The sequence below is a fragment of the Acomys russatus genome, chromosome 17, assembly GCF_903995435.1.
Source record: "Acomys russatus chromosome 17, mAcoRus1.1, whole genome shotgun sequence".
NCBI lineage: Eukaryota > Metazoa > Chordata > Mammalia > Rodentia > Muridae > Acomys > Acomys russatus.
The window spans coordinates 41,471,031-41,492,156 of NC_067153.1; the positions used below are offsets into that span (position 1 = coordinate 41,471,031).

The window sequence follows — 21,126 nt, forward strand, 5'->3', positions numbered from 1 at the left end:
TGCAGGCAAGCCCCACACACAGAACACTATCAACCAGCACTGAGTCATGCTTGAGGCCTACAGCTCTGGAGCCTTGGAGATGAGCCTCAATAGCTTGAAGCTCACACAAGTGACGTCACAAGGCGTGTGTCTCGGCTTTCTTGTGACCTGGTGTGGTAAGGGTTCCCTTGACCCTTGTGACCTATGGTTTCTTCACATCAGCTCACTGTCTTGTACAGTGTACCTCAGAAGCTGGGGCGGGGGCGGGGGCTCATTTACTAAGGGAAGAAAGGTCCTTAGAAACCCCTTGAACAATGTAACTCCAGAACTCACCAACCGTAGCTGTGCCTCTTATTAACACTTTAAGTGGGCCATTCGCCAGAAGCTTCCTCAACACCCCCACTCATATTTATACTAAAACTTTGTTTTGTTTTGTTTTTTGAGACAAGACCTCATTGATCCCAGGCTGGCCTTGAACTTCCTGCCAAGGCCTCCACCTCCAGAGGGCTGGGATTACAAGCGTGCGTTATTTACACCTGGTGCTGGGGATTGAACCCAGGGCTTCCCGCATGCTAGGCAAGCACTCTACCAACTGAGCCACACCCCCGGCCCTTAAAGCTCTTCTTAATAAACTCCAGCTCTGCCTTGTACTGACACGCCCTCATGGTCTTTTCTGCAGTGACATCAGGAGTCTGGGCTTCACCCAAGGGGAAGTCTCTGAGAGGAATGTCTCTGACTCCAGGCGGCAATTTTGGACGGTCATCCCACTGCCACTAGCAACCCTGCCATGTGTCATCCCTCACAGAGACTAGGCTCAGTCCTGGCAGCCCACTTCAAAGATCCAGGCCAAGTGGGGTGGGGGTACCCCAGTGGTTACTCTGGCCTCAAACCTCAGGCCAAGGTTTGACAGTGAAGGTTGAGGCCCAGCCTAGCATGGTGACCCACATCCTGCCTGGTCACTGGAACCCATAGGAAGTCTTGGTTCTTCAAGGCAGGGATGGTCCACAGCTGTTTGGAAAGGGTAGCGGCTGGTAAAGGACACAGAATAGGAATGATCGGGGTCCGGGAATGGGTGCCCACACCAGGGCCCCTAGGGGCAGAAGCAGCCTAGGTGTCCCACTCTGACAGAGCAGGGGAAGTGGCCTGGGACAAGTCAGGTTCCATGACCACTGACTGGGGCAATTTTTCTCCTGAGGAGCAGGGGAGGCCCATGTGCCTCCCCAGGGTTATGCAGCTTAGGATGAGGCCAGAACCACAGATAAAGACACCAGGCCACAGGGCTGCGTGGCTTCCACCTTCTCATCATGAGGGGGGGTGTTGGAAATGGACGAGTGCCCCGACCCTCCCTGCTTAGGCATTGTGTGGTGACACTACCCATTCAGCTTGTTAGCCAAGAGAAGAGGAGGGGAGAAGGGACGGTGGGAACTGGAGACAGTGGAGATGCAGTCAATGGAGACCTCAGCCCCGTTGTTTTAAATAAGAAATTTATTGCAAATATAGAAATTGGTTCTCTCCATACAGGAATCTCCAAGGTGAGGAAAACGATTTCGTGCCATTCGGTTTAAAACAGGAAAGTTGGAGGGAGAGGCAAATGGAGGGAGGAGAAATAAATGAAGTTACCCCCTAAAAGAAGAAAAGGATGGGTTCCAAGGCCCCCCAGGAGGAGGCGAGTTCCGCACACAGCGAGGGGGTCACAGGTTCAGAGTCCAGGGCCCCACAAGCCCAGCTCCGCAGGGCTCAAACCAGGTGCCAGGCTGACGTGCCGCTGGGGACTGGCAGCTCCTGAGGAGGGGGTGGGGGCAGGATGTGGGAATCAGGGAGGAGAGGCAGCCATCATTGAGTGGGCCTCCACCCCAGCCCTGTGCTTGACTGGCAGAAGAGAGAGGGGAGGAAAAGGAAGCCACCTCCATGGACACCTCTATTCTCCCTGCTGTCCAGCAAGGGCAGCTGGCATCTAGAGGGGCACTGAGGCTACTGGGGTAAGATACTGGTTCTTAGAGGCGGATGTAGGTCGTGGAAGGTACCAGGCATGTGACATGAGCATGGGGACTAGGATAAGGTCCCCTGTCCTGGGGCTCAAGGTATCACAAGAGCAAGCCTTGTGAAGAGTGGCAAACATCAAACGGGTGGTATCACCCTACGGGTAGCTGGACATCCCATACCTGCTATACCTTTCCCCACCCATCCACACCCTGGAGAAGAGGTCCCCAGCCAGCCATGTCAGGACCTGCTGGGGCAGAGTGATAGGGTCGCTTGAAGAGAGGCTTGGGGACATCTAGCCGGTTCAGTGGCCTCTCCCTCCTAGTTCATTTTCAAAACACTGGCACTTCTTGCCACACAGAGCTCTGTTGCCTGCCTTCTTGGAGGGAAAGGAGATTGTCTGGTCCCCTACCCCATCACTCTGTCCCCTCTCTGCCGGGACCTGTCACTACTAGGAAGCCTCGACCTTTCGGACCCCCATGAAGTGGGGAGGTTTGGGAAGGTTGTCACCTCGGTTCCTGTCTGACCCCACCTCTGGGCCTATCTAGAAGTTTGCCCTTTCCCCTGTGTTTCTGCCCACTTCAACTCCTTAAATTTTCTGGAGTGCGGGCACACGTGACTTCTAAGCAGGAGCGTGGAGGAGGGCCATGGGTCAGGCCCAGACATCACCAGCGTCACTGACTGCCTCCCCTGCACTGCCCAAGTCTTCCTAAGTGGGCTTCCCCCTGGCCACCTCCCTAAGATAGGCCCCTCCACAGCCTTGCCTAGGTGGCCCAGAACTTCCGGCTCTGTGCTCTTCCTCAGAAGTAAGAAGCTGGTCCAGGCTCCCTGACTAAGGCTAAGCCTCTCCCCCCCACCCCACACCTAACTTAAGCCTGATATTTCAAAAGGGCCACATGCTCCCATAAGGGAAACTTCGTGGCCTATTCTCCACCAGGACAGGGACACTCAGTTGTGACCTCCTACCTACATGTCCCCCAGATGATTGCACTAAGGCCCTGGGTTCCACCTCTCCCTGTGGCCCTAATCATGCCTCAGCCTAGACCTCACTGCTATTATAAAGCCAGAGTCTTCACCTGGTTCCGGAAAGTAAGTATTCATTTTGTCTTTTGCGACTGTTTCGCTCCTTCCCAGGGGCAAGGCATCCTAGATAGTACATAGGACATGCCAGAGGGAAACGTCGAAGGCCTATCCTGGAGGACTAGCCAAAGCAACTCGGGGATGGCCTAATTGGAGGTACCTATGCCTTGGACCCCTTCCTCTGTCTCAAAGATCCCTGTGACCTGGGTCCCACTGTCAAAATGGACCCTCTCTCTTTAGTGTCCTCCTAAACTGGCATATGAGGTTGAGTTTTGTTTTTTTGGTGGCAGGGGTGGGGGGGTGGGGTTGCTTTGGCTGTTTGTTTTTTGAGACAGGGTCTCTCTGTGGAATCGCCCTGGCTGTTCTGGAACTCTCTTTGTAGAAAAGGCTGGCCTGGAACTCACAGAGATCTGCCTGCCTCTGCCTCGCAAGTGCTGGGATCGATGGCGTGCGCCGACATGCCCGGCTGCATCTGGGGTCTTATTAAGCTATCTTCAGCCAGGGATGACGACCATAAAGTGGGGGCAGAGCCCAGGCCACTGTGGGAACTCTCCTTGGGCCTGGCACTTCCCTCCTGCAGGGCCCCAAGCCTCTCCATGAAGCCCCAAGCTCTTGGTCTTCTGTAGTTAGTATATAACAGTTCTCCTCCATGCCATGTAGCTGGCTGAGGCGCCAGGCAGGTGCCTGTTCAGAGGCCCCGCCTCCCCCCTCCCGCGCTTAATTTCCAAATGGGAACAGGTATAAGAATCCTCCCATAGCCCCTTCCACGAAGAATGTGGCCTTGAGAACACCACACTGCCTTCCGTGGTGGAGAGGAGGGGAGAGGACAACTGGGAATAGTATGGGAGAGATGGCAGGAGGGTATGGGCAGGGCTACGTTGGTGGCACCTGTTTTGCAGTCTTCTGCAGAGCGGCCTTTCCCTGGGTTTCAAGAGCTGCTCGGATCACATGGAGGGAGTTGGGGGTGGGGGTTGGGGACTCTGGACAAACTGGCACATACACGACAGATGTTTGCTCAGAAAAATACAGTAAAATCATCATGCAAAGATAACAGGGGTCTGCTTGCTCACGTCCCCGGCCTCTCTTGGCCTGCCTGTTGGTTCTCAGGGTGGTGGGTGTAGGGTGGGGTGAGGGCAGGTTTGAGGCTGGGGGAGCTCTGCTCTTCATATCCAGGTTGGCCAGTCTGTTTTTCTTCTTCTTCTTTTTTTTTCAAATGTCACCCCTGAGTGAGCCCTGGGCTCAGCCCACCCCAAAGTCGATGTGATAGAGACATTCCGTCAAGTCTCCCCACCCCACTCCTTCCCTGTACCCCACCCCCAAGGATAGCCCTAGCTTTCCTGGTCAGAGCCCTCACAGGTCAAGTGAGATGCCACCCCCTCACTCCACAGTCACACTTCCCCGTCACAAGAAGCCCAAAGGAGTGACAGGAGTGAGGGGTCTCTGGAAGGCTTGGGGCAGAGCCGAGAAGGCTTCTCCATATCTCAATGAGAAGTGAAAGAGCATAATGGCAGGGGGGCACAACTGCCCAAGACAGCTATCCTAATGCCCCACAGGCTCACTGCCAGCTCCAAGGCAAAGGACAATGCCTTATCCTAGTCCCAGGACTCCAGAACAGCCTCCAGAGTTTGTCCCGGAAGCTACTGGCTCTTGAGAAAGCTGCTGTCTAGCCAGGCCTCCTTTACCACCCTCTGCTGCCACCCACACTGAGAGAACTCCAGAGCCCAACGGTTGGTCAGTTGGTCGCTCTGGGCACCAACTGCCAGGCGCTGGGTTGCCGTGGCAACAGACTAGCTAGGGAAGGGGAGGGGCCAGGAACCTGGCCTGCTCCCTGACCAGGGCATTAAAGGGGCACCTCACTGTTTGTGCTTTGATTGGTGTTTGGGAGTGGGTCAGAAAGAGGACTGTGGCCATTTCCATGGAAACATGGGAGCCCCTCTAGCCAGGGGGTGAGACAGGGTGGGGTGAGGCATATCCTTTCCTGGGCAGGCCAAGATGCTGCACACAGCAGGTGCCAGGCAAGTGGGGAGGAATCATCTCCACACTGGCCCCAGGCCTTGCCATTCACTGTTGGCTCTCTATGGTAGGTAGGGGTCCCGGAGACCCAGAGAAACTAGGGGCTGTGGCATGGGGGCCTGCACCTGAGATACCAGTGGGGAGCAGGCCTACCCACCACCCCACCCCCAGGCAGCTCCCCAGGGCTACTTGGAAGACACTTGAAGGGGGCTGGTGGCACCCTTTGCCTCTGCTTCTCTCTGGTCAGCAGGACATTTGTCACTCCCGGCCATCCAGGGCTAGGAACCATAGCTTTTCACCTTGTGGGTGCCCATGGACTTTCTAGAGAAGAAAAGCACCTGCCTGCTTCAGTCCCTAGACCCCTGAGACCACAACTTTGGAAAGGGTAGTGGGTGGAGGGGGCGGGGCCCAGAGGAGCAGCTGGAGGCGGGGCCAGCACTGGGCCAGGAAGCTGGGAGACAGAGCTGTAACCTTTTGGGTGAGACCCCTGGGGCTTCTTTTCCTCTCTCTGAACCATCCATAAGGTGGGAGGAGAGGATGCCCAATGTCCACATGTTGCCCAGTCTCCAAGGGAAATGTCCCCCAGCTTGGAGGATACCCTTCCTGAACAAGAGGGCCATGGTTTGCTTCTACCCCAATCTCTTTTGCCTCCAAACCCATCTGAGTCCCAGGCCCCACACCCTCTCTGGCCTCTTTCCCCAGCCCAGCGAGTCCCTTGGGCAGCACAGTAGAAACAACTGGTTTCGGTAGCAGGTTGTAAACTTTAAGGAAAATGCTTGTTTTCCTGTCCGTTATTGTTGGGTGTTGGTTGCTTCACAGTCAGGTGGTGGTCAAGTGTGTGTGTGGGTGCGTGTGTGGGGGTGTGTGTGTACGTCCACTCCTAGGCCCGGGCCCCTCGGCCCGGACTCCTTGGCCTGTCCCCCGCCTCCCGGCCACCCTGGGGGGGCGCCCTTCCCCCGAGTGCCCCTGCCCTCCCCGTCACCTCACCGGTGGGGGAGGAGAGGGTCACAGCTTCTGCTGGGCTGAGACCCCCTTCCAGTAATCAAGGATGTCATGCAGGTCCTCATCCTTGGCGAACTGGACCTTCTTACGCAGGGCATGGCCAGCAGCCATGTATACCTCCTCACGATGGTGTTTCTTGTAGGGTCGGAAGCGCTCCCAGATCTTATGTGTGCTCTCGGACGAGTACTCAGGGCTGGAGGAATACCCTGAGTAGTAATGTCTAGGGGAGAGCTGCGAATAGGTGGAGTCACGCTTGGAGCGGGTCAGTGGCTTGAGGAAGGACACACGCTGGCTCAGGCTGTCGGCACCCTCCTCGTAATAGAGAGCTGGGAAGCTGTGCCGGTGCTCACTGCAGTGGTAGGCTGGCTTCACCTCCAGATGGTGAATGCCACCACCCCCACCACTGCTACCACTGCTGCCCGTGGGCACCAGTGGAAGCCGGTCCAGTGGGCTGTTCAGGGGGCTGCCTTTCTCGATGTACTTGGAGTCGCCCTTGGCCAGTCCCGTGGTGGTTGGGTGGTCGGGCACGTCCAGGCTAAAGACCTTGGCGCTTTTGATGGAGCCACTAGATGACACACTGCAGGTCTTCCGGGTCACGGCAGCATCAGCACTCAGCTGGCGCTGCAGCGGATGGTGGGAGCTCTCCTTGTAGGGGGGCGACAGAAAGCTGGGCCGCTCTAGCGCCCCAGGAGTGGCAGCTGAAGAGGCAGCAGTAGCTGCTGGGAGGGACTGGCACTCGAAAGCCAAATCAGAGTCCCCACCACCACTGCCACCTCCTAGGAAAGAGGCCGAGTCCAGCTTGAGTGCATCGATGCAATTGTTAATGATCTGGTTGACCTTGTCCACTTCCTTGGCAATGGTAGAGATCTCGGCAGCTGAGCCCTGGCCGTTTTCGATGTCCGGGAGATCATCCTCAGGCCGGGCCAGGCTGTCCCCTGCAGCACCGGTACGCACCTCAATATAGTTGCCTTTGGTAGCCACCTTGGGTGTATCTAGCCCAGCCTCCATCCCCTTAGAAGCGGGCAACTTCTCCCCAATGATAGAGGGAATAGAAGACATGCGGGCCACAGGCAGTACAGGGGGCTCGCCCAGCTTCTGTGCAGCGTGCACAATTGAACCGGCATCCACATCAGCGCCATAACGCATCTCTAAGATAGTCTTCTTAACATTGACAGACTTTTGCTTCTCCTCTCGCATGCGCCGCTTGCGCAGGCAGTAGTAGACAGCCCCCAGCACAATGACCATGCCGAACAGACAGCCCAGGATGGTCATGATGTAGTGCGTGGTGGTGGAGGTGCTGGGGGCCAGGTCCCCAGGCACAGGGTCCCGAGTGGTGAAGGTCAGACAGGTGTGGTTGAAGCGGCGGCTGTTGCGCAGCGAGGTGACACAGAAGGTGTACTCGGTGTGCGACCGCAGCTTGTCCAGCGTCACGATCTCTTTCTTGTTCTTGAGCGTCATGACATCAGAGAAGTAACTGTTGTTGTACTGGACCAGCACGTACATCTTGCTGTAAGGGTGAGGGATGATGACAACCAAGGTGGCCGAGGTGAAGGTGACTTGGTGCAGCTTGATGGCTGGTCCTGCAGATGCATCCGTGGTAGACGAGGCCGGTGGCTCCACCGAGAGGATCTCATCAGGATTGAAGCCGGAATTCTCATCAGGCTCCCTCTGGGTATCCGTGGAATAGGGTGTGGGGTGACTCACAGGCCGAGCAGGCATCGAGCCATTGCGGCACTTGGCCTGCAGGACGGTAATGGCATTGAGGCTGTGGTAAGGTCGGGGCACGAGCAGCGGGTAACCAGCAAACTCCCTCGGTGACTCACACTGCAGACGGTCATAGTTCTTTGTGACATTGTTGAAGACCACAAGCCAGGCCAGGAAGCCAAAGAGGTCACACTCACAGTTGAAGGGGTTGCCGGCCAGCTCACACACCATCAGGCTGGCGAGGCTGGCAAAAGTGGCGCCATCAAGACGGCTGAGGCGGTTGGAGGACAGGTCGATGCTGATGAGGCTGGGGCACTCAGAGAAGGCGGCCGGTGTCACCACCTCGATGAGGTTGTGCTGGACAAAGAGGAACTGCAGGCGGCTCATGCCGCGCAGCATGCCCTCAGTCAGGTTGCTGAGCCGGTTGTAGCCCAGCTGCAGGACCTGCAGGCTCGTCTGGCCCAGGAAGGCACCGTCCTCGATATAGGAAATCTCATTCTTGGTGAGGTTGAGGTCTGTAAGGTTCCCGAAGCGACTGAGCGAGGAATAGAGTACAGCCTTGAGCTTGTTTTCGTTGAGCCGCAGGTCATGCACAGTGCTATTAATGTGCTGGGGGATGGTCTCATATGGTGGCTGGTTCTGGCTGCAGATAGCCAGCCACACATAGCCCTTGTCCCCCTCGATGAGCCAGCAGTCAGCGTGCACAGCACCCGGCTGGCACACGCACAACAGCGCTGCCGCGCACAGCCCCAGGCGCAGCATGGCCCAGGCTTCAGCCCCTAACAGGCCCCACTGGGGGGTGAAGGGCCAGAAGCACAGAAGGATCTAGAAGCCAGAGGCTCGGGCTGGTGGCACAGTCCTTCCCGGAGCTGCCACCATCTTGGGAATAACCTCCGGCACAGGGGCCCTGGGCAAGATGGACGCTGCTGGCACCTGCAGTTCACAAGGGCTACAAGCAGGCACTGGGTGTGTGGTGACTCCAAGTTCCTGCTGGAAAGGTATGCAGGTGTTCACACTTCCTCTTCCCCTTCTTCCTCCTCCTTCCCCTTGGATTCCCAGGCTCAGATCTTCAGGCAGTTCCCACAGGAGCCAAGAGTGCAGCGCTGAGGGATGGTGAGCAAGACGGAGACAGGAAGGAGCCCATCTGTTCCTGAAAGGTGGCATCGAGAAAGGATGACAGATCAGTGTGAGGGCCCAGACCCACCCCTTCAGGATTCAGCACAGGCCACACCGTCCCTCTTGTGTACCCTTTTAGAACCAGGGACGCGATACCAGCAAGGATCCCAGGACCCCTGCTTCCTTAAAGCAAGGGAGGGCTAGGGGTAGGAAGGCAAGGAAGAGAGAATCAGGGGAGGGTTACAGTGGGGGGGTGCGGGGGGCAGTGGAGAAGCAGTCTGAGCACCAAGACAGAGAAGGAAAATTGTAGAGGAACGGGTGGACACAAGTGCATGGACACCCCCCTGCCCCCAGTGCACACCCAGGACTCAGTGTCCACATGCAACTGCTGGCCTGCACAAAGCCTACAAAACCAAAGCTCCACGGACTGCACATGAGAGGGACAGACAGACAGACAGACAGACACACACACACACACACACACACACACACACACACCCCTACACCCCTACCATCTGTGTACATGACAGACATGTCCACACATCCAAGTGGGCACCCCCAAATCAGGATGAGAATTGAGAAGCCCCGGCAAAAACGCCTCATTCTCCCATGCCCAAAGATAAATAATTCATTTGTTGTGTAACTGCTCTTGTTCCAAAAATAATCCCCTTGTCTCAGCTTCCATGGGGGAGGGGAGCAGAACGTGCTGGCAGTGGGCCTCCCTTGCAGTGTGGGGGGGGGGGTGCAAGGGCCAGGGTCTCTGCAGGAGGAAGGCTGGTACTGTGGGCATAACTGAGCCAAAGGAGGAAAGGACTCTAGCCACACTCCCTCGTAGAGGACGCCCAAGGAAGGCAGATACTCCCAAAGGGGTCTCAGGACCTGGGACCTACATAGCCAAATCCTCACGTCTTCTTCCAGAGTCAGGGGCTCAAGGAAGGATGGGTCTTTGCTCCAAGTAACACAGCAAAGCCTGAGCCGGGATCAAGGCTCCTAAGGCACTGAGAGTCCCCATGGAACCAGGAGCCTAGAGGCCCTGTCCACACAGCCTGACTAGCTGGGTAGATCCCCCAGGGTCTCTTAGCTACTGCACTCGTGTATGGTGGGAGGGAAGCCAGCCCTCTCCTGGGCCATTTGATGGGAAGCAACAAGGTGACTTTTGCTGCTCATCCAAGAGCAGGGGTCACGGCCCACAGCCCATCTGACTCATCCTTCACTTTCTCATGAGGAAACCAAACCTTAAAGCCCTGGGGAGAATTGGCTGGGTGCCCTGCAAGCCGCACACAGGCAGACCTGGCTCCAGCTCACACCTTGCATTCCAGACTCCAGAAACTGCAAAGGCCCTAGACAGTTAGGTTCCAGCAAGGACACGAGATGGCCAAAGAAACCCACATTTGCCCAAAGAAAGCCAGAACAGTGTCCACAAGAGCCACCTCCACCTCTTGCTCCTCCCCCAGGGAGACTCCAGGAAAGAGAGTGCTTTGGAAAAAAGAAAAAAAAAAACCGTCTAGACTTTGTGTTAAAATGAAGCCAATTTAAAGCTGTGAGCAGGAGAGGAGAAAACGGAGGGAGGGAGGCAGAACCCACCCAGAGGAAGCTCCAGCACTGGCAGCGTGCTGCTGCAGAGCCAGGTGATAAGGTCCAACCTGGGTCAAAGGCTGGCTCCAGAGCAGGAAGGGAGCCTTTGAGGGCAGCCTGACACACCTTCCTCCCCACTATAGAGCCAGTGAGGGCATCACAAGGCTATCCAGGCAGCTGACAGCCCATCCGTCCTCACCTGTACCACACAAAGCTCTCACAGCTGAAGAGTTTGGCTCCCATGATACACAGCCTGTTTCCCACCAGCAGCCGGATTGTCCTGGAGGGGGTTAAGTCCCCTCACTGTCTTGAGAAGCAGGGTCCAGCCTGTCCAAGAGCTCTCAGTCTGTAACGCAGTCCCTCCTGAGTCTGGGGACCACATTGGTATGCAGGTACACACACTGGCATGCGACTGGCTCAGTGCACAGACACAAGGGCACTGATATGTACATCAAGACAGTGTGCAGGCAGACACATAAGCATGAGCGTGTGTGTGTGTGTGTGTGTGTGTGTGTGCGCGCGCGCGCGCGGCGCGCACACACAGGACATGTGCACAGCCACAGGGACACATGGTAGTATGTGGAACAGTGGTAGGCATGCATCCCTGGAGCCTTGGAAATGCAGCAAATTGCTCACCCCCTCTATGCCACTTAAGCACATGTATGTTGCTCATACATGTGTGTGCATGCATACAAAACTTCGGCCACACAGAGTCCCTTTTCCTGCTCAGATCCAAGCTGAAACTATCACCTTAGCCAGGACCAGGCTGGCTGGAGCTGAGGAAAAGCAAGGGCCAGGCAGGAAAGGGGATGGAAGGGAGCCCTGGTCTGGAGAGGTCCCGGTTCCCCCGGCCCTGCCCTTCCAAGACAGGCCAGGGTAGGCAAAGGCTCTACAGTTCCCCCAAGCCCTCAAGGTGACTCCGTAGTGGCCCTCTCCAGCTCCTCTGCTCCCCAGGATGTCTTGGGCCAGGGCCCAGCTCCTACTCTCCCTGTGACGCACAGTGGGGAGGAGGCTCCCAACACTGTGTCCCGCATGCGTCAGTTGCCCTGTGCTCATCCTGGGCTGTCTGCCTACCACCCGTTGAGGCCTGGTGCAGCCAGAAGAGGACAAGGCCACAAAGGCGCTGACAGCAGCACTTGGTCCCCGGCCCAGCTGCTCACCCAATCAAGCTGCAGGTGTGCGGGGGGGGGGGGGGGTGAGGGTCTCAGGGGTCAAATATACAAGGTCAGCCTCCCCTGCTCCTAGGAAGGTGTTCCTCAAACACACTGAACACATCTGGGACCAAGGAGAAGCAAGACTACAGTGACAGTGGAGCAGAGAGACAAGTGGGGGAGGACTGACCACAGGGAGAGAGGTGGCAGGCTTCAGTATGACAGTGTGACACTGGTACCTGCTGCCTACTGCCCAAGGCCCAAGGAAACAGATGAGACTGGGCCCAGCTAAGCCCCCAAACACATCCTAGAGCGTGTCAGAGGAAAGGGGGGGAGGGGACTAAGGCAGCTGCCTAGAGCCTGGGACCATGATGGCGCTGAGCCCCAGGGGAAGGTCAAGAGCCATTTCAGCAACACAGACAAGACAGCATGGGCAGGGAGCACATTTCAGATCCGTGCAGCATCGGCCAAGAGCAGGCTAACCAGCCACAGGCTGTGTGATGTTCCTTCCTATGAATCCCTGGACGGAAAAGGAGGAAGAGGAGCCAGTGACACCAGTGGGCACCAGGGTCGGGGTGGGGTGGGGGCAGAGAGATAGATCAGAGCCGGAGAGAGACCATGTGAGCCACGTGGACATGTTCTTCTGTCAATGGCCAGGCCAACCCAGCTGGGGTTGTGCCCTGGCCATGGTTTTCCCTTCATAGACTCGGATTCCCAGCATCTGCAAAGTGAAAAAGGTGAGCCCCCAGGCTCAGCTGGATTTTCAGTCTTCTCTGAGGGAAGCTGGGGCCAGGACAAAAGAGGCAATATGGTCTGGGTCCTGAAGTAGGTCAGACCCAAGGTGCCAGGCCCAAGGCCTCAGTGGGGTCCTCTGCTGTTAGTGAGTACTCCTTAGAGAGCAGGTACAGGCCCTCACCCTGCCACCCTCACCCATGAATCTCAGTGGATATGCCCCAGAGGCACGGCTGGGGCAACAGCGGGCTCCCACAGGGAGGGCAGCCCAGGGCTAGCATTGCAGTTGGCGTGGCTTCTACCATGGCACCATACCTTGTGGAGGTTTGAATTAGAACAGCTTGCTCTGAGATCCTTGGTGAGCCTCAGGCTCCCCTCTCACATGGCAAGATGACTAGCATGGGTGGGGGCAGGGGCGCGAGGGGGCTACCAGGAACCTCTGGGACACAGCAGAGCACATCTGTACGGAGTGAGGGTTTTCTCATCTGTGCTGCCTCCCTGCCGCCCCCCACAACCCCCTACCACCTTCCCGATCCCGTGGAGACACTGCTCAGCTCAAGGGACAGGGACAGGGCATGGAAACATGGCAGGTGCCCTGGTCACCCATGAAAGATGAGAAAATCATCAGGGAAACATCGCCATGGAGGCTCAGCCTGGGCACAGACTCCTCTCAGGGCCAGGCTGGCCAAGCCTCCTCCAGTGCCATCAAACCACTGGTGTCCATGCTGTTACCCCAGATTAGACAGGAGCGACGCCTCAGGCCCAGCCAGAGCTCTCAGGTCCTACAGCAATGTCACCTCCTAGCACTGGGCCATCAAGGCCACGACCCATCCTTCCACCTTCAGGGACAAAACTCCTGGGGCCTCCGGGATGGACACTAGGGCTTACCGCTGCCTTCACCTTCCATAGGCTTCTAGAGTAAACAGCCATGGGTCTCAGCTTGTGCCCCCACCACTGAACTACCTGGTAAGTTGATAAGTTACCTGGATTTCAAGTGTGATGAGCCCCAGGGAAGACAGACAAAAGTGCAGGCACTAGAAGTAGGAAGTTCTGCAGTCAAACACAGAGCTGTGTGACACAGGCGGGCTCGTCACCCTCTGGACTCTAGTCTCCTTGCCCAGAAGTGCCTTTTCAATGGCTCCTATTTGACATATCTGTGAATGTCAGCCCCATGTGGCTAATGCTTCGGTTAATGGACTAGAGGGCAGGACTCGTGGCAGTAGGAGACACACACACACACACACACACATACACACACCGTCTCGTGGGTTTCCTCCTTCCAGTGTACCCTCACTTGACAGAAAAAGCTCTCCTCAACCCCTGGGAGGCTAGGTTCTCTATCAGTCAAGTTCTGAGTCAAGACGAGTTGTGCACCTCAACCCCAGGACCTTTGCACATGATTCTGCCTGGCACATACTTCCTCAGCACACCCAGAGCCCACTGACTGCCTAACCTCAGGTCTCTTTGAAAATGCTCCCCACCTTCACCCTTGCTTTGTCACCAAACCTGAGAGAAACCCCCCCTTGCCACCCAACCTAGCTGAGGTCCCCTCTCTGTGCTCAACCATCACATCTGCTACCACCCACTCCCCTACTCCACCACTCAAACAGCACACAGTTCACTGGTGTGACCCTCATGCTTGTCTCATGCTCCAACACACCAGATGCAGGAGAATCGGGAGATAGCAAGAGGAAGAGGGGCTGAAACCCTTGACCTCTCAGGGCCAGGGTGTCAGAGGTCAGAACCCACCACCCACGGGAAGTGGGCTCACAGCGTGTCAGGAAATGCCCTGAGCCTCTGGCATCATAACCCCACACACTGCTCATTTCAGACAAAGAGACAGAGGCTCAGAGAGGTGTAGCGATATGCCCAAGGTCACACAGCCAGGAACCTAACGTCACCCTGAGTGCTTGCTAGGGTCTCTGCGGGGACTGCTTTAGACTCTGATCAGGTGCCTGCTGCTGTGTCCTCTCCATCCCTCCCTGAACCATGACATCAGCTCTTTCCTACCCTCGCTTCAGCCACCCAAGGTCCTTCCTACAACTGGGCTACCTGGAACCCAACAGCAAGACCAGTATTGTCTGAGCCATCACTTCCACCAGGCTTGGTTTCCTACTTCTGTCATTGCAGTAGTGTTGTCCTCACCTTGTCCTAGATGTCACCCAGGCCCCGGGGCCCCATGTGCACACTGCCCAACACCCTCAGAACATCCAGGACAGCTGGGGGCTGTTCTGTCTCTGTCTCACCCGAGGTACTGAGTCTCATCTACCCCATTCAGTCACGTCTCATTAGGCTCAGCCCACACCCCAGCTGCTCTGCGTCCCTGGGGAGCTAGCCTCTGCCCTCTGCCTCGGCGCCCACTCTGCGTTGTCCCATGCCATATCACAGGGAGGAGAGAGCAGGCCTGGGTGAGGAACATGCCATCCCTCCGGGCACACTCAGGCACATCTCCAACCCCCTGCAGGATGTTGTACCTCCCGTACCTGCTCTGCCTCAGTAGACACAGCTTGCCGTCTCTGCGTTTTGCTGGGCCTCCGGAGCCAAAAAAAAAAGGACACTACCACCCCGCCACGCATGCATGTGTGCGCATGTGCGTGCAAACACACACACGCTCACACACACATATATGGAGCCTGAACTCTCGCTAGCCAAAAAGGACCTGCTGTAAAATGGAGCCTTGGCACGGAAGAGCATCAGGCTGGGGCAACAGGTCTGAGGAGTTGGTTCCCCGTGCAAGGCCTGCAGTCTCTGGGCCTCAATTCCATCAGTTCAGAGAACAGCTTGGTGCATGGCTCTGCCCATGTGCGTCCCCCTCCCAGCTCATAGGTCCCTCTACGTCCCTGTTCCCAAGGCATCCCAGCACAGCAAGCAGGAAGTCACAGATTCCTACAAAGCCTCAGGGCTTGGCCACTGCCCACCGTCTGCCAGGGAGGCCCAGCCCTGATTTGTGAGCAGATCTGCCAATACTTGGCCTGGCCCAGCTCCTGCCCACCCCAGCCCCAGGCAAACCTAAGATGCCTCACACAGGGGCCCTTAGGTGGCTCTGTAGGGAAGTCCATTCTGGCACCACCCCAGTCACTTCCTGACTCTTGCAGAACCCTCCTGTTCAGGGAACTGTCTTCCTTCTTCCCAGTCCTCACAGAACCTCTCCTCTCCTGGAACCCTCCTCCAGTGCTGACTCTACCTCCCCCACCGGCACGTGACCCTTTCCCCACCTAGCCTCTCCTCCCCACACCCAACCCTGCCCTTTCTCTACCTGGCCTCTCCCCGCACCAGCCTCTCCTGTCTTCCCACCTAGTCTCTTCCCCCTCCCCCCATTACTCCTGCTCACTCCCAAGCTGGCCTCTCTCCACCCACACTGCCCCTGCCCCTCTCCTGCCTGGCCTCTCCTCCCCACCCACTCGGCTCAGCGGCAGCCCCTGGGTGCTACTCACCGGTCTCCACTGGACCCGCTCTTGCACAGTGCCTGCACGCGCACGCTGCCTCTGCCTGCATGGCCTCCATTCATTCATTCAATAAACATTTATGGAACACCTACTATGTACCAGGCACCGGCTAGGCCCACCCTCTTTGGTTCTGCCTGCACAGTCTGCCCCTCCTCCAGGGTCCCAAGGGTGGGCATTTCCCTGTCTTCCAATATCCTTAGGGTCGTCCCAAGGCAGGGCAGTGTGTCAGGGGACCTCTGGGGAGAAACGGAGGCTCCAGGTTGGAGTATGCAGCCCACTGGGGCAGCCTGGCCTGTCAGGGGGAACACATGCAGGGACAGAAAAGGCAAGACCTGGTCCTGGACGCTCACCCATCCTGCGAAGCAAGCCTTTGAGCCTGCCCTGCTCTGATCACTACTACGCAGAGGAGGGGATGAGGTCTCCAGCTGCTAGGCAGCGGCTTTCTCCTCCTCGGCCCCAGGCTCTGACTCATACATGCCAAGGGACCCTGCTTCTCCCGGACAGTAATTAAATTTTGTTTTTAGCTAGCTGGCAATGTGGAAAGCTTGGGAGTTTTCAGCTTTAAAGCAAGCCTGTTTCTGGAACCCATTTTAGCACCCATGAACAACGGGGTAAGCCATGGGTCCTGTCATAGGGCAAAGCAGGAGGTACTGTCCCCCCTGGCCTTTGCCCTGACCCCTAGGGACAGTAGTCTATGAGGCAAAGGAGACAGGGACTCTTGGAGTGGGGGGCAGTTACAGCAGCTCGCATGGGGACCCACCTGCTGGCTGCTCCCGGCCCACATACTGGACCCTGGTCTCCACCCCCACCCAACGCCACCATCCTGCCCCCACGGTGGTTCTGGGTCTCAGAACCCTAGGGCATTAGCAGGATGGGGATGTCATTTGGGGAGTCTCCAGTGATGTCTAGGGTTCTCAAATGTGTCTGTGGCTTTTTGGTCCTGCCAGTCTACTGCATCTGGGCCTGGACTAGGAGTCATCCGTTCTCCAGGACTTTAAACTCCCCTGGCCTCCCCTGGCCTCCCCTAGGCTTTTAGTGGGGGAAATCTTTACAGAGCTTCCCACGCCTGCTGTGCTTCTGAGGACCTCTGCTTCTTGCCTGCCCTCCACAGTACTACCTGGGTCTCTGGGTCACACTGGGACGGGGGTGGGGGGGTGGGGGGGGGGGGGAGTCCCAGCTGAAATTTCAGAATAAGTCCTTTACCCTGCCAGCTGGCTTCAGCTGAGTTCCTGTTCAAGGCTGCATGGACATCCGACCCAAGTCTGCATCATGAGCCATGTTTGGACCAAATGACTGGGGATCCTGGGAAGCCAGACTTCGGGGTACCCTCCCATAATTCATTGCCTTCCACCTGCCTCTCCCAGGGTTCCTGAAACACGCCCCTCCCCCCAAGGCTAGAGCTAAGAATTCCTCCCAGGTCTGAGCCAGCTGTCTGTCTCCTTCCTACCTCCAAGCAGGTGGTCACAAAAGCCAGCATGGGTGCCACCTGAGATGGTATGGAACGCCCTCTCCTGGCCCTGATGGTAGTTGCTCTGAGGATTAGGGGCCAGACTGAAGGCTGCCTTGGAGGCCGCTGGGGGTGGGGGTGGGGCAGGGGGGGCCTGCAGCTGCAGCGCAGAGAACAAGGAGGCTCTGTCCGCACCCAGGGCCCCGGAAATGCCTCTGGGGGAGGGCCACCCGTGACCACGGTGATGACACGCCTTAAACCATGGAAGCTCCTGTGTCTACCCACTCAGAGGGTCCTGTCTTTCAGTCTATCCTGGAAGTTCAGGGTCATACTCAGATCACCTGGGGTCCTGCCAGCTATGTCACTCAAAGGTCCCGGCAAGCTACCCTCCTGGTTGTTTCCTCTTCTGAGGAAATGAGACAGAAAGGGCTCTCACTAGAGGGAGCAGGGACTGGCACATAGTAACTGCTCAATAAAGTTAACTGCTCCGGAGGGTTCTGGAGACTGGCCCCCGAAGCATAGCGCCAGCTGGCAAGCAGTAGCCCTCATCACCTCCAAGCTGACAGTGGCCATGCAGAGGCTGAGGCCTGGTCCCTGACCTGCTCTTCCCTCTGGTCCTGAGAGCCCAGTGCCCCACTCTGCCTTTCTCCTTGACCCCTCTCTGAGGTCCCAGACCCTCAAAGGCTATTTCCCACCCCAGCCTTCAAGACTGTACCCAGCCTCGGTTTCTCTCCCATTGCCAAAGCACAATGGCTGTTATAATTAACAGATTATCTCAGCACGACAGCTGTGCCCCTTTGAAAATTAGGTTGAATAACAAGATCCTGATGTATGGTAATTTCCTTTCATCTCTCTCTCCCCCCCCCCTTTTCTCTCTTCCTCCTCCCAGCCCTGTTACGAATGCAAATATTTCACTCGGTTCCCAAACACCTTCCCTTCCGCTGCAGCCTCCCCTTCCTGGGGCTGAGCTAAAGGTTCTGTCTTCCCTGACCCTCCAGGGCCCTCCTGCCACCCATGACTTGACATCTGCTATGTCTCCCTCTGTGGAAACGTGGTGGGTGGCTGAGGATCTGCATGGCTGGCTTTCTCCGGGCTCCGTCCCTGTTCCTCAGAAGCCTTCCTGGGGCACCACCCCACCTCACTGCTCCTCTCAAGCCTGCCTCTTACCCCAGAGCACAACATCTGCCTGATTCCTAATAGATTCCTAATAGATGCTTTGTGATGATCGCCATTATCTACCTCCCCCCTCCCCCCCAAAAAGCCCTGTCCCAGCTGCCTGTCCCCTTCCTGGCACCTGGAAGGACACTGCCCCCCCCCCCTGCATCCTGTCTGGCTTCTCTCCACCTCCCTACCCTCAAGATCTTCGTGCCCACCAGCCCCACTGGTCCTGCTGTGTTCCACTCCTTCAGCATTCTTACTGCGTTTGCCTCCAAGCTTACCAACCCATCACATCTGTCCTCCACCCGGCAGAGGGAGAACTTGCTAGAACACAACTCTGAGCTTGGCTTCCCTAGCTCCTGCCCTATCCGGGGAAATTCCAGCACACCCAGAGCCCAGCCTTTGTGACCCTTTGGGAGCTGGAACCTGCCCTCTTCACTGGGTTGGGGTGCCCTCTCTGGGTCCCTGCAGCCCACAGATGGAGAAGAGCTTTGTCCTACTCCATCCCTGCTAGAATCCTAACTGTCACCCGCTTCTCCCCTCAGACTCAGCTCTCCGTGGAAGGGCCTAGTTCTGAGCCTCCCCACCAGCCCAGTCTGTAGGTGTTCTGTGACTATCTACCACTGCTAGGTAGCTAGGAAAGCCAGCCCTCCCATGAACAGTAAAGAAACCGAGGCTCAGAGTATCTAATGGTCTTTCACCATCACACAGTCATGCCAGGCAATGCCAGGACCCAGAGCTGAGGCTCTGCTGAGGCTGCAGGGGAACAGCTCCTCCACATTCAGGGCGGGGGCAGTTCAGCATCCCCAGAAGCCTCAGCTGCCACTAAGGAGACAGGGTCCCAGCCCAGGCTGTCACTCCTGGAGTCTAACCCTGGACCCTGAGCCTGAGTCTACTCATGTGAAACAGGAAAAAGCCAGCTCCACACTGGTCTGTAAGGATGGCTGCTGAGCCCACGGTCTAACTAGGCACCTGGGTGTCTTCCTGCCATGGCTCTCGGGAATACATCCCGGCATCGGGGTAGACAGGAAAGCCACACAGAGTGCAGACCCTCTCAATGAGAGGTAGCGGTAGGAGCTTAGATGGGTTGAGGCAAGAAGCTTCTCTCTCTGACCCCTGTGTGCTACCCTATGAACTGGGCCCACAAATACCAACCTGGGGGGGCGGGGAAGGGACAGTAGTGAGGACTAAGAGTGACATGCCCAGCACAACACAGATGTCACATTAACCACATGGGAGAGGAAAAGGGTGAGACAAAACAAGACCTGTGTCCCTGACTCCCTCCTCCACACTCCATCATGGCTGCCACTGCCCCAAAACAGAACTCACCCTCAAACCCTCTCACCTTCTCTGAGTTCATGCCCTATCATGTCCTTCTCTAGCCCCACAGAGCTTCTGGGGTGCATACCCCCCCACGGCCTCTGGGTCTTTGTTCACGCTGTTCTCACCTGTTGTCCCCACCCCCGCACCCCCCCACCTTGGGGCCCAGAGCTCATCCCCCTTCTCTGAGGAGCCTGCAGGAGAGGGATGGCCTCCGCGCTCTACCCCACTCCCCAGTGCCTAAGCCTAAGGCCTGGCGCATAGTAGGCGCTCAGTAAATGTCTGTTGAATTGAATTGCACTCAGGGCGGCCAGTCGTCTCTGCTCTGGAAGAGAAGCATAGAGTTAGTGGAACTGTTTCCATGGCAACCAGGGGCTGGACCACGCTGTTGGGGGAGGAATTCAGTCACCCTCCCACGCCCACCCCACCCCCCACCAAGGACCCCGTGGGCCCTGGAGAGGGGCCTGGGGAGAGGGAACATTCAGACTTAAGTGAGTCCGAATGCAAGTCATGCTGCCCGCTAGGGCCTCACAGGCCCCATCTAGAGGTGACACTTGGGGTCCCTCCCAGCAGGTGACAAGGACCAGAGACAGAGGAGGCATGCACATAGCAGCCTCCAGCTTGGGAGCTGTGAATATTTGGCACCTGATGTCTGTGAACGGCCTGGGAATCATCGGCCTGGGAATCATCGTACCCGTTCTACAGCTGTGAGGACTGAGGCCTGCCTGGGGCAGGGGAGGGGCTGTCCTGGATCCCATGCTGTATAGGCAGTCTCCCCACAGAGCTAGAAGAAGCAAGGCGCGACAATCCTCAAAGATACGGACCCCCACCCCTACCCTGCTGAGTTCCACCCAAGCAGCTAAAGACTGTTGCAAGCCAAGGACCCAGCAGGAGCCCCCAGGCATAGAAGGGTGAGGTGAGAAGGGGGCTCACTCCTGCTTGCCTCTCCCCATGGGCCAAGCTCAGATACAGCAGCTCCCCCAGAGGGTTCAAAGAAGCCCTCAGATCCCAGGCTGCCATAGCTTGAGCAAGCCCAGAGTTAATATAGATCAGTGGGGTCTATAAATACACAGCTAAGTGGGCCCCACAGGGCCCCAACCCCAGCCCTGCCCCACAGCCGCCTTCCTTCTGGGCCTTGGTTTCCATGTCTATCACAGCAAGCTACACCAGGACAGAGACCACCAAAGTCAACAGTTATACCCCAGTAGGACTAGTTGGGAGAGGCCCTTAGGGCCCAGGCCAGACCCCAGGAAACAGAGGAGACAAAGGAGGCTTTTCTGACTTCCTCACTCTCTCACAGCCAAAGATGTCCAGGCTGTGACCCACTCACTGACTAGAGTGTGGAGCCACAGTGAAAGAGACCTAGGGGCCAGAGCTCTGACTCTGACTCCAACAGCTTCTACAGCCAGGAGCCAGGAGTCAC

The 21,126-nt window shown here is 57.1% G+C and overlaps 1 protein-coding gene and 1 non-coding gene across 8 annotated transcripts in view; both read right to left on the reverse strand.

The window, feature by feature from the left end:
• Window positions 1-513: 513 nt before the first annotated feature.
• Trnaa-agc (transfer RNA alanine (anticodon AGC)) lies at window positions 514-588 on the reverse strand. The gene has a single exon. It is a non-coding gene; the product is annotated as a tRNA-Ala (tRNA).
• A 3,301-nt stretch (window positions 589-3,889) lies between these two features.
• Window positions 3,890-21,126, reverse strand: part of Elfn2 (extracellular leucine rich repeat and fibronectin type III domain containing 2) — a 48,792-nt gene continuing 31,555 nt past the window's right edge. For 2 of the 7 annotated variants that reach the window (XM_051159930.1, XM_051159931.1), the window contains exon 2: window positions 3,890-8,908. In XM_051159930.1, the coding sequence (XP_051015887.1) occupies window positions 6,058-8,520 (2,463 nt within the window). In that variant the 5' untranslated portion in view covers window positions 8,521-8,908 and the 3' untranslated portion in view covers window positions 3,890-6,057. Of the gene's footprint in view, window positions 8,909-9,386; window positions 9,498-15,766; window positions 16,606-17,225; window positions 18,282-19,873; window positions 20,029-21,126 lie in introns of those variants that run through there. The other 5 variants (XR_007832192.1, XR_007832193.1, XM_051159934.1 and 2 more) reach the window with 4 other exon arrangements.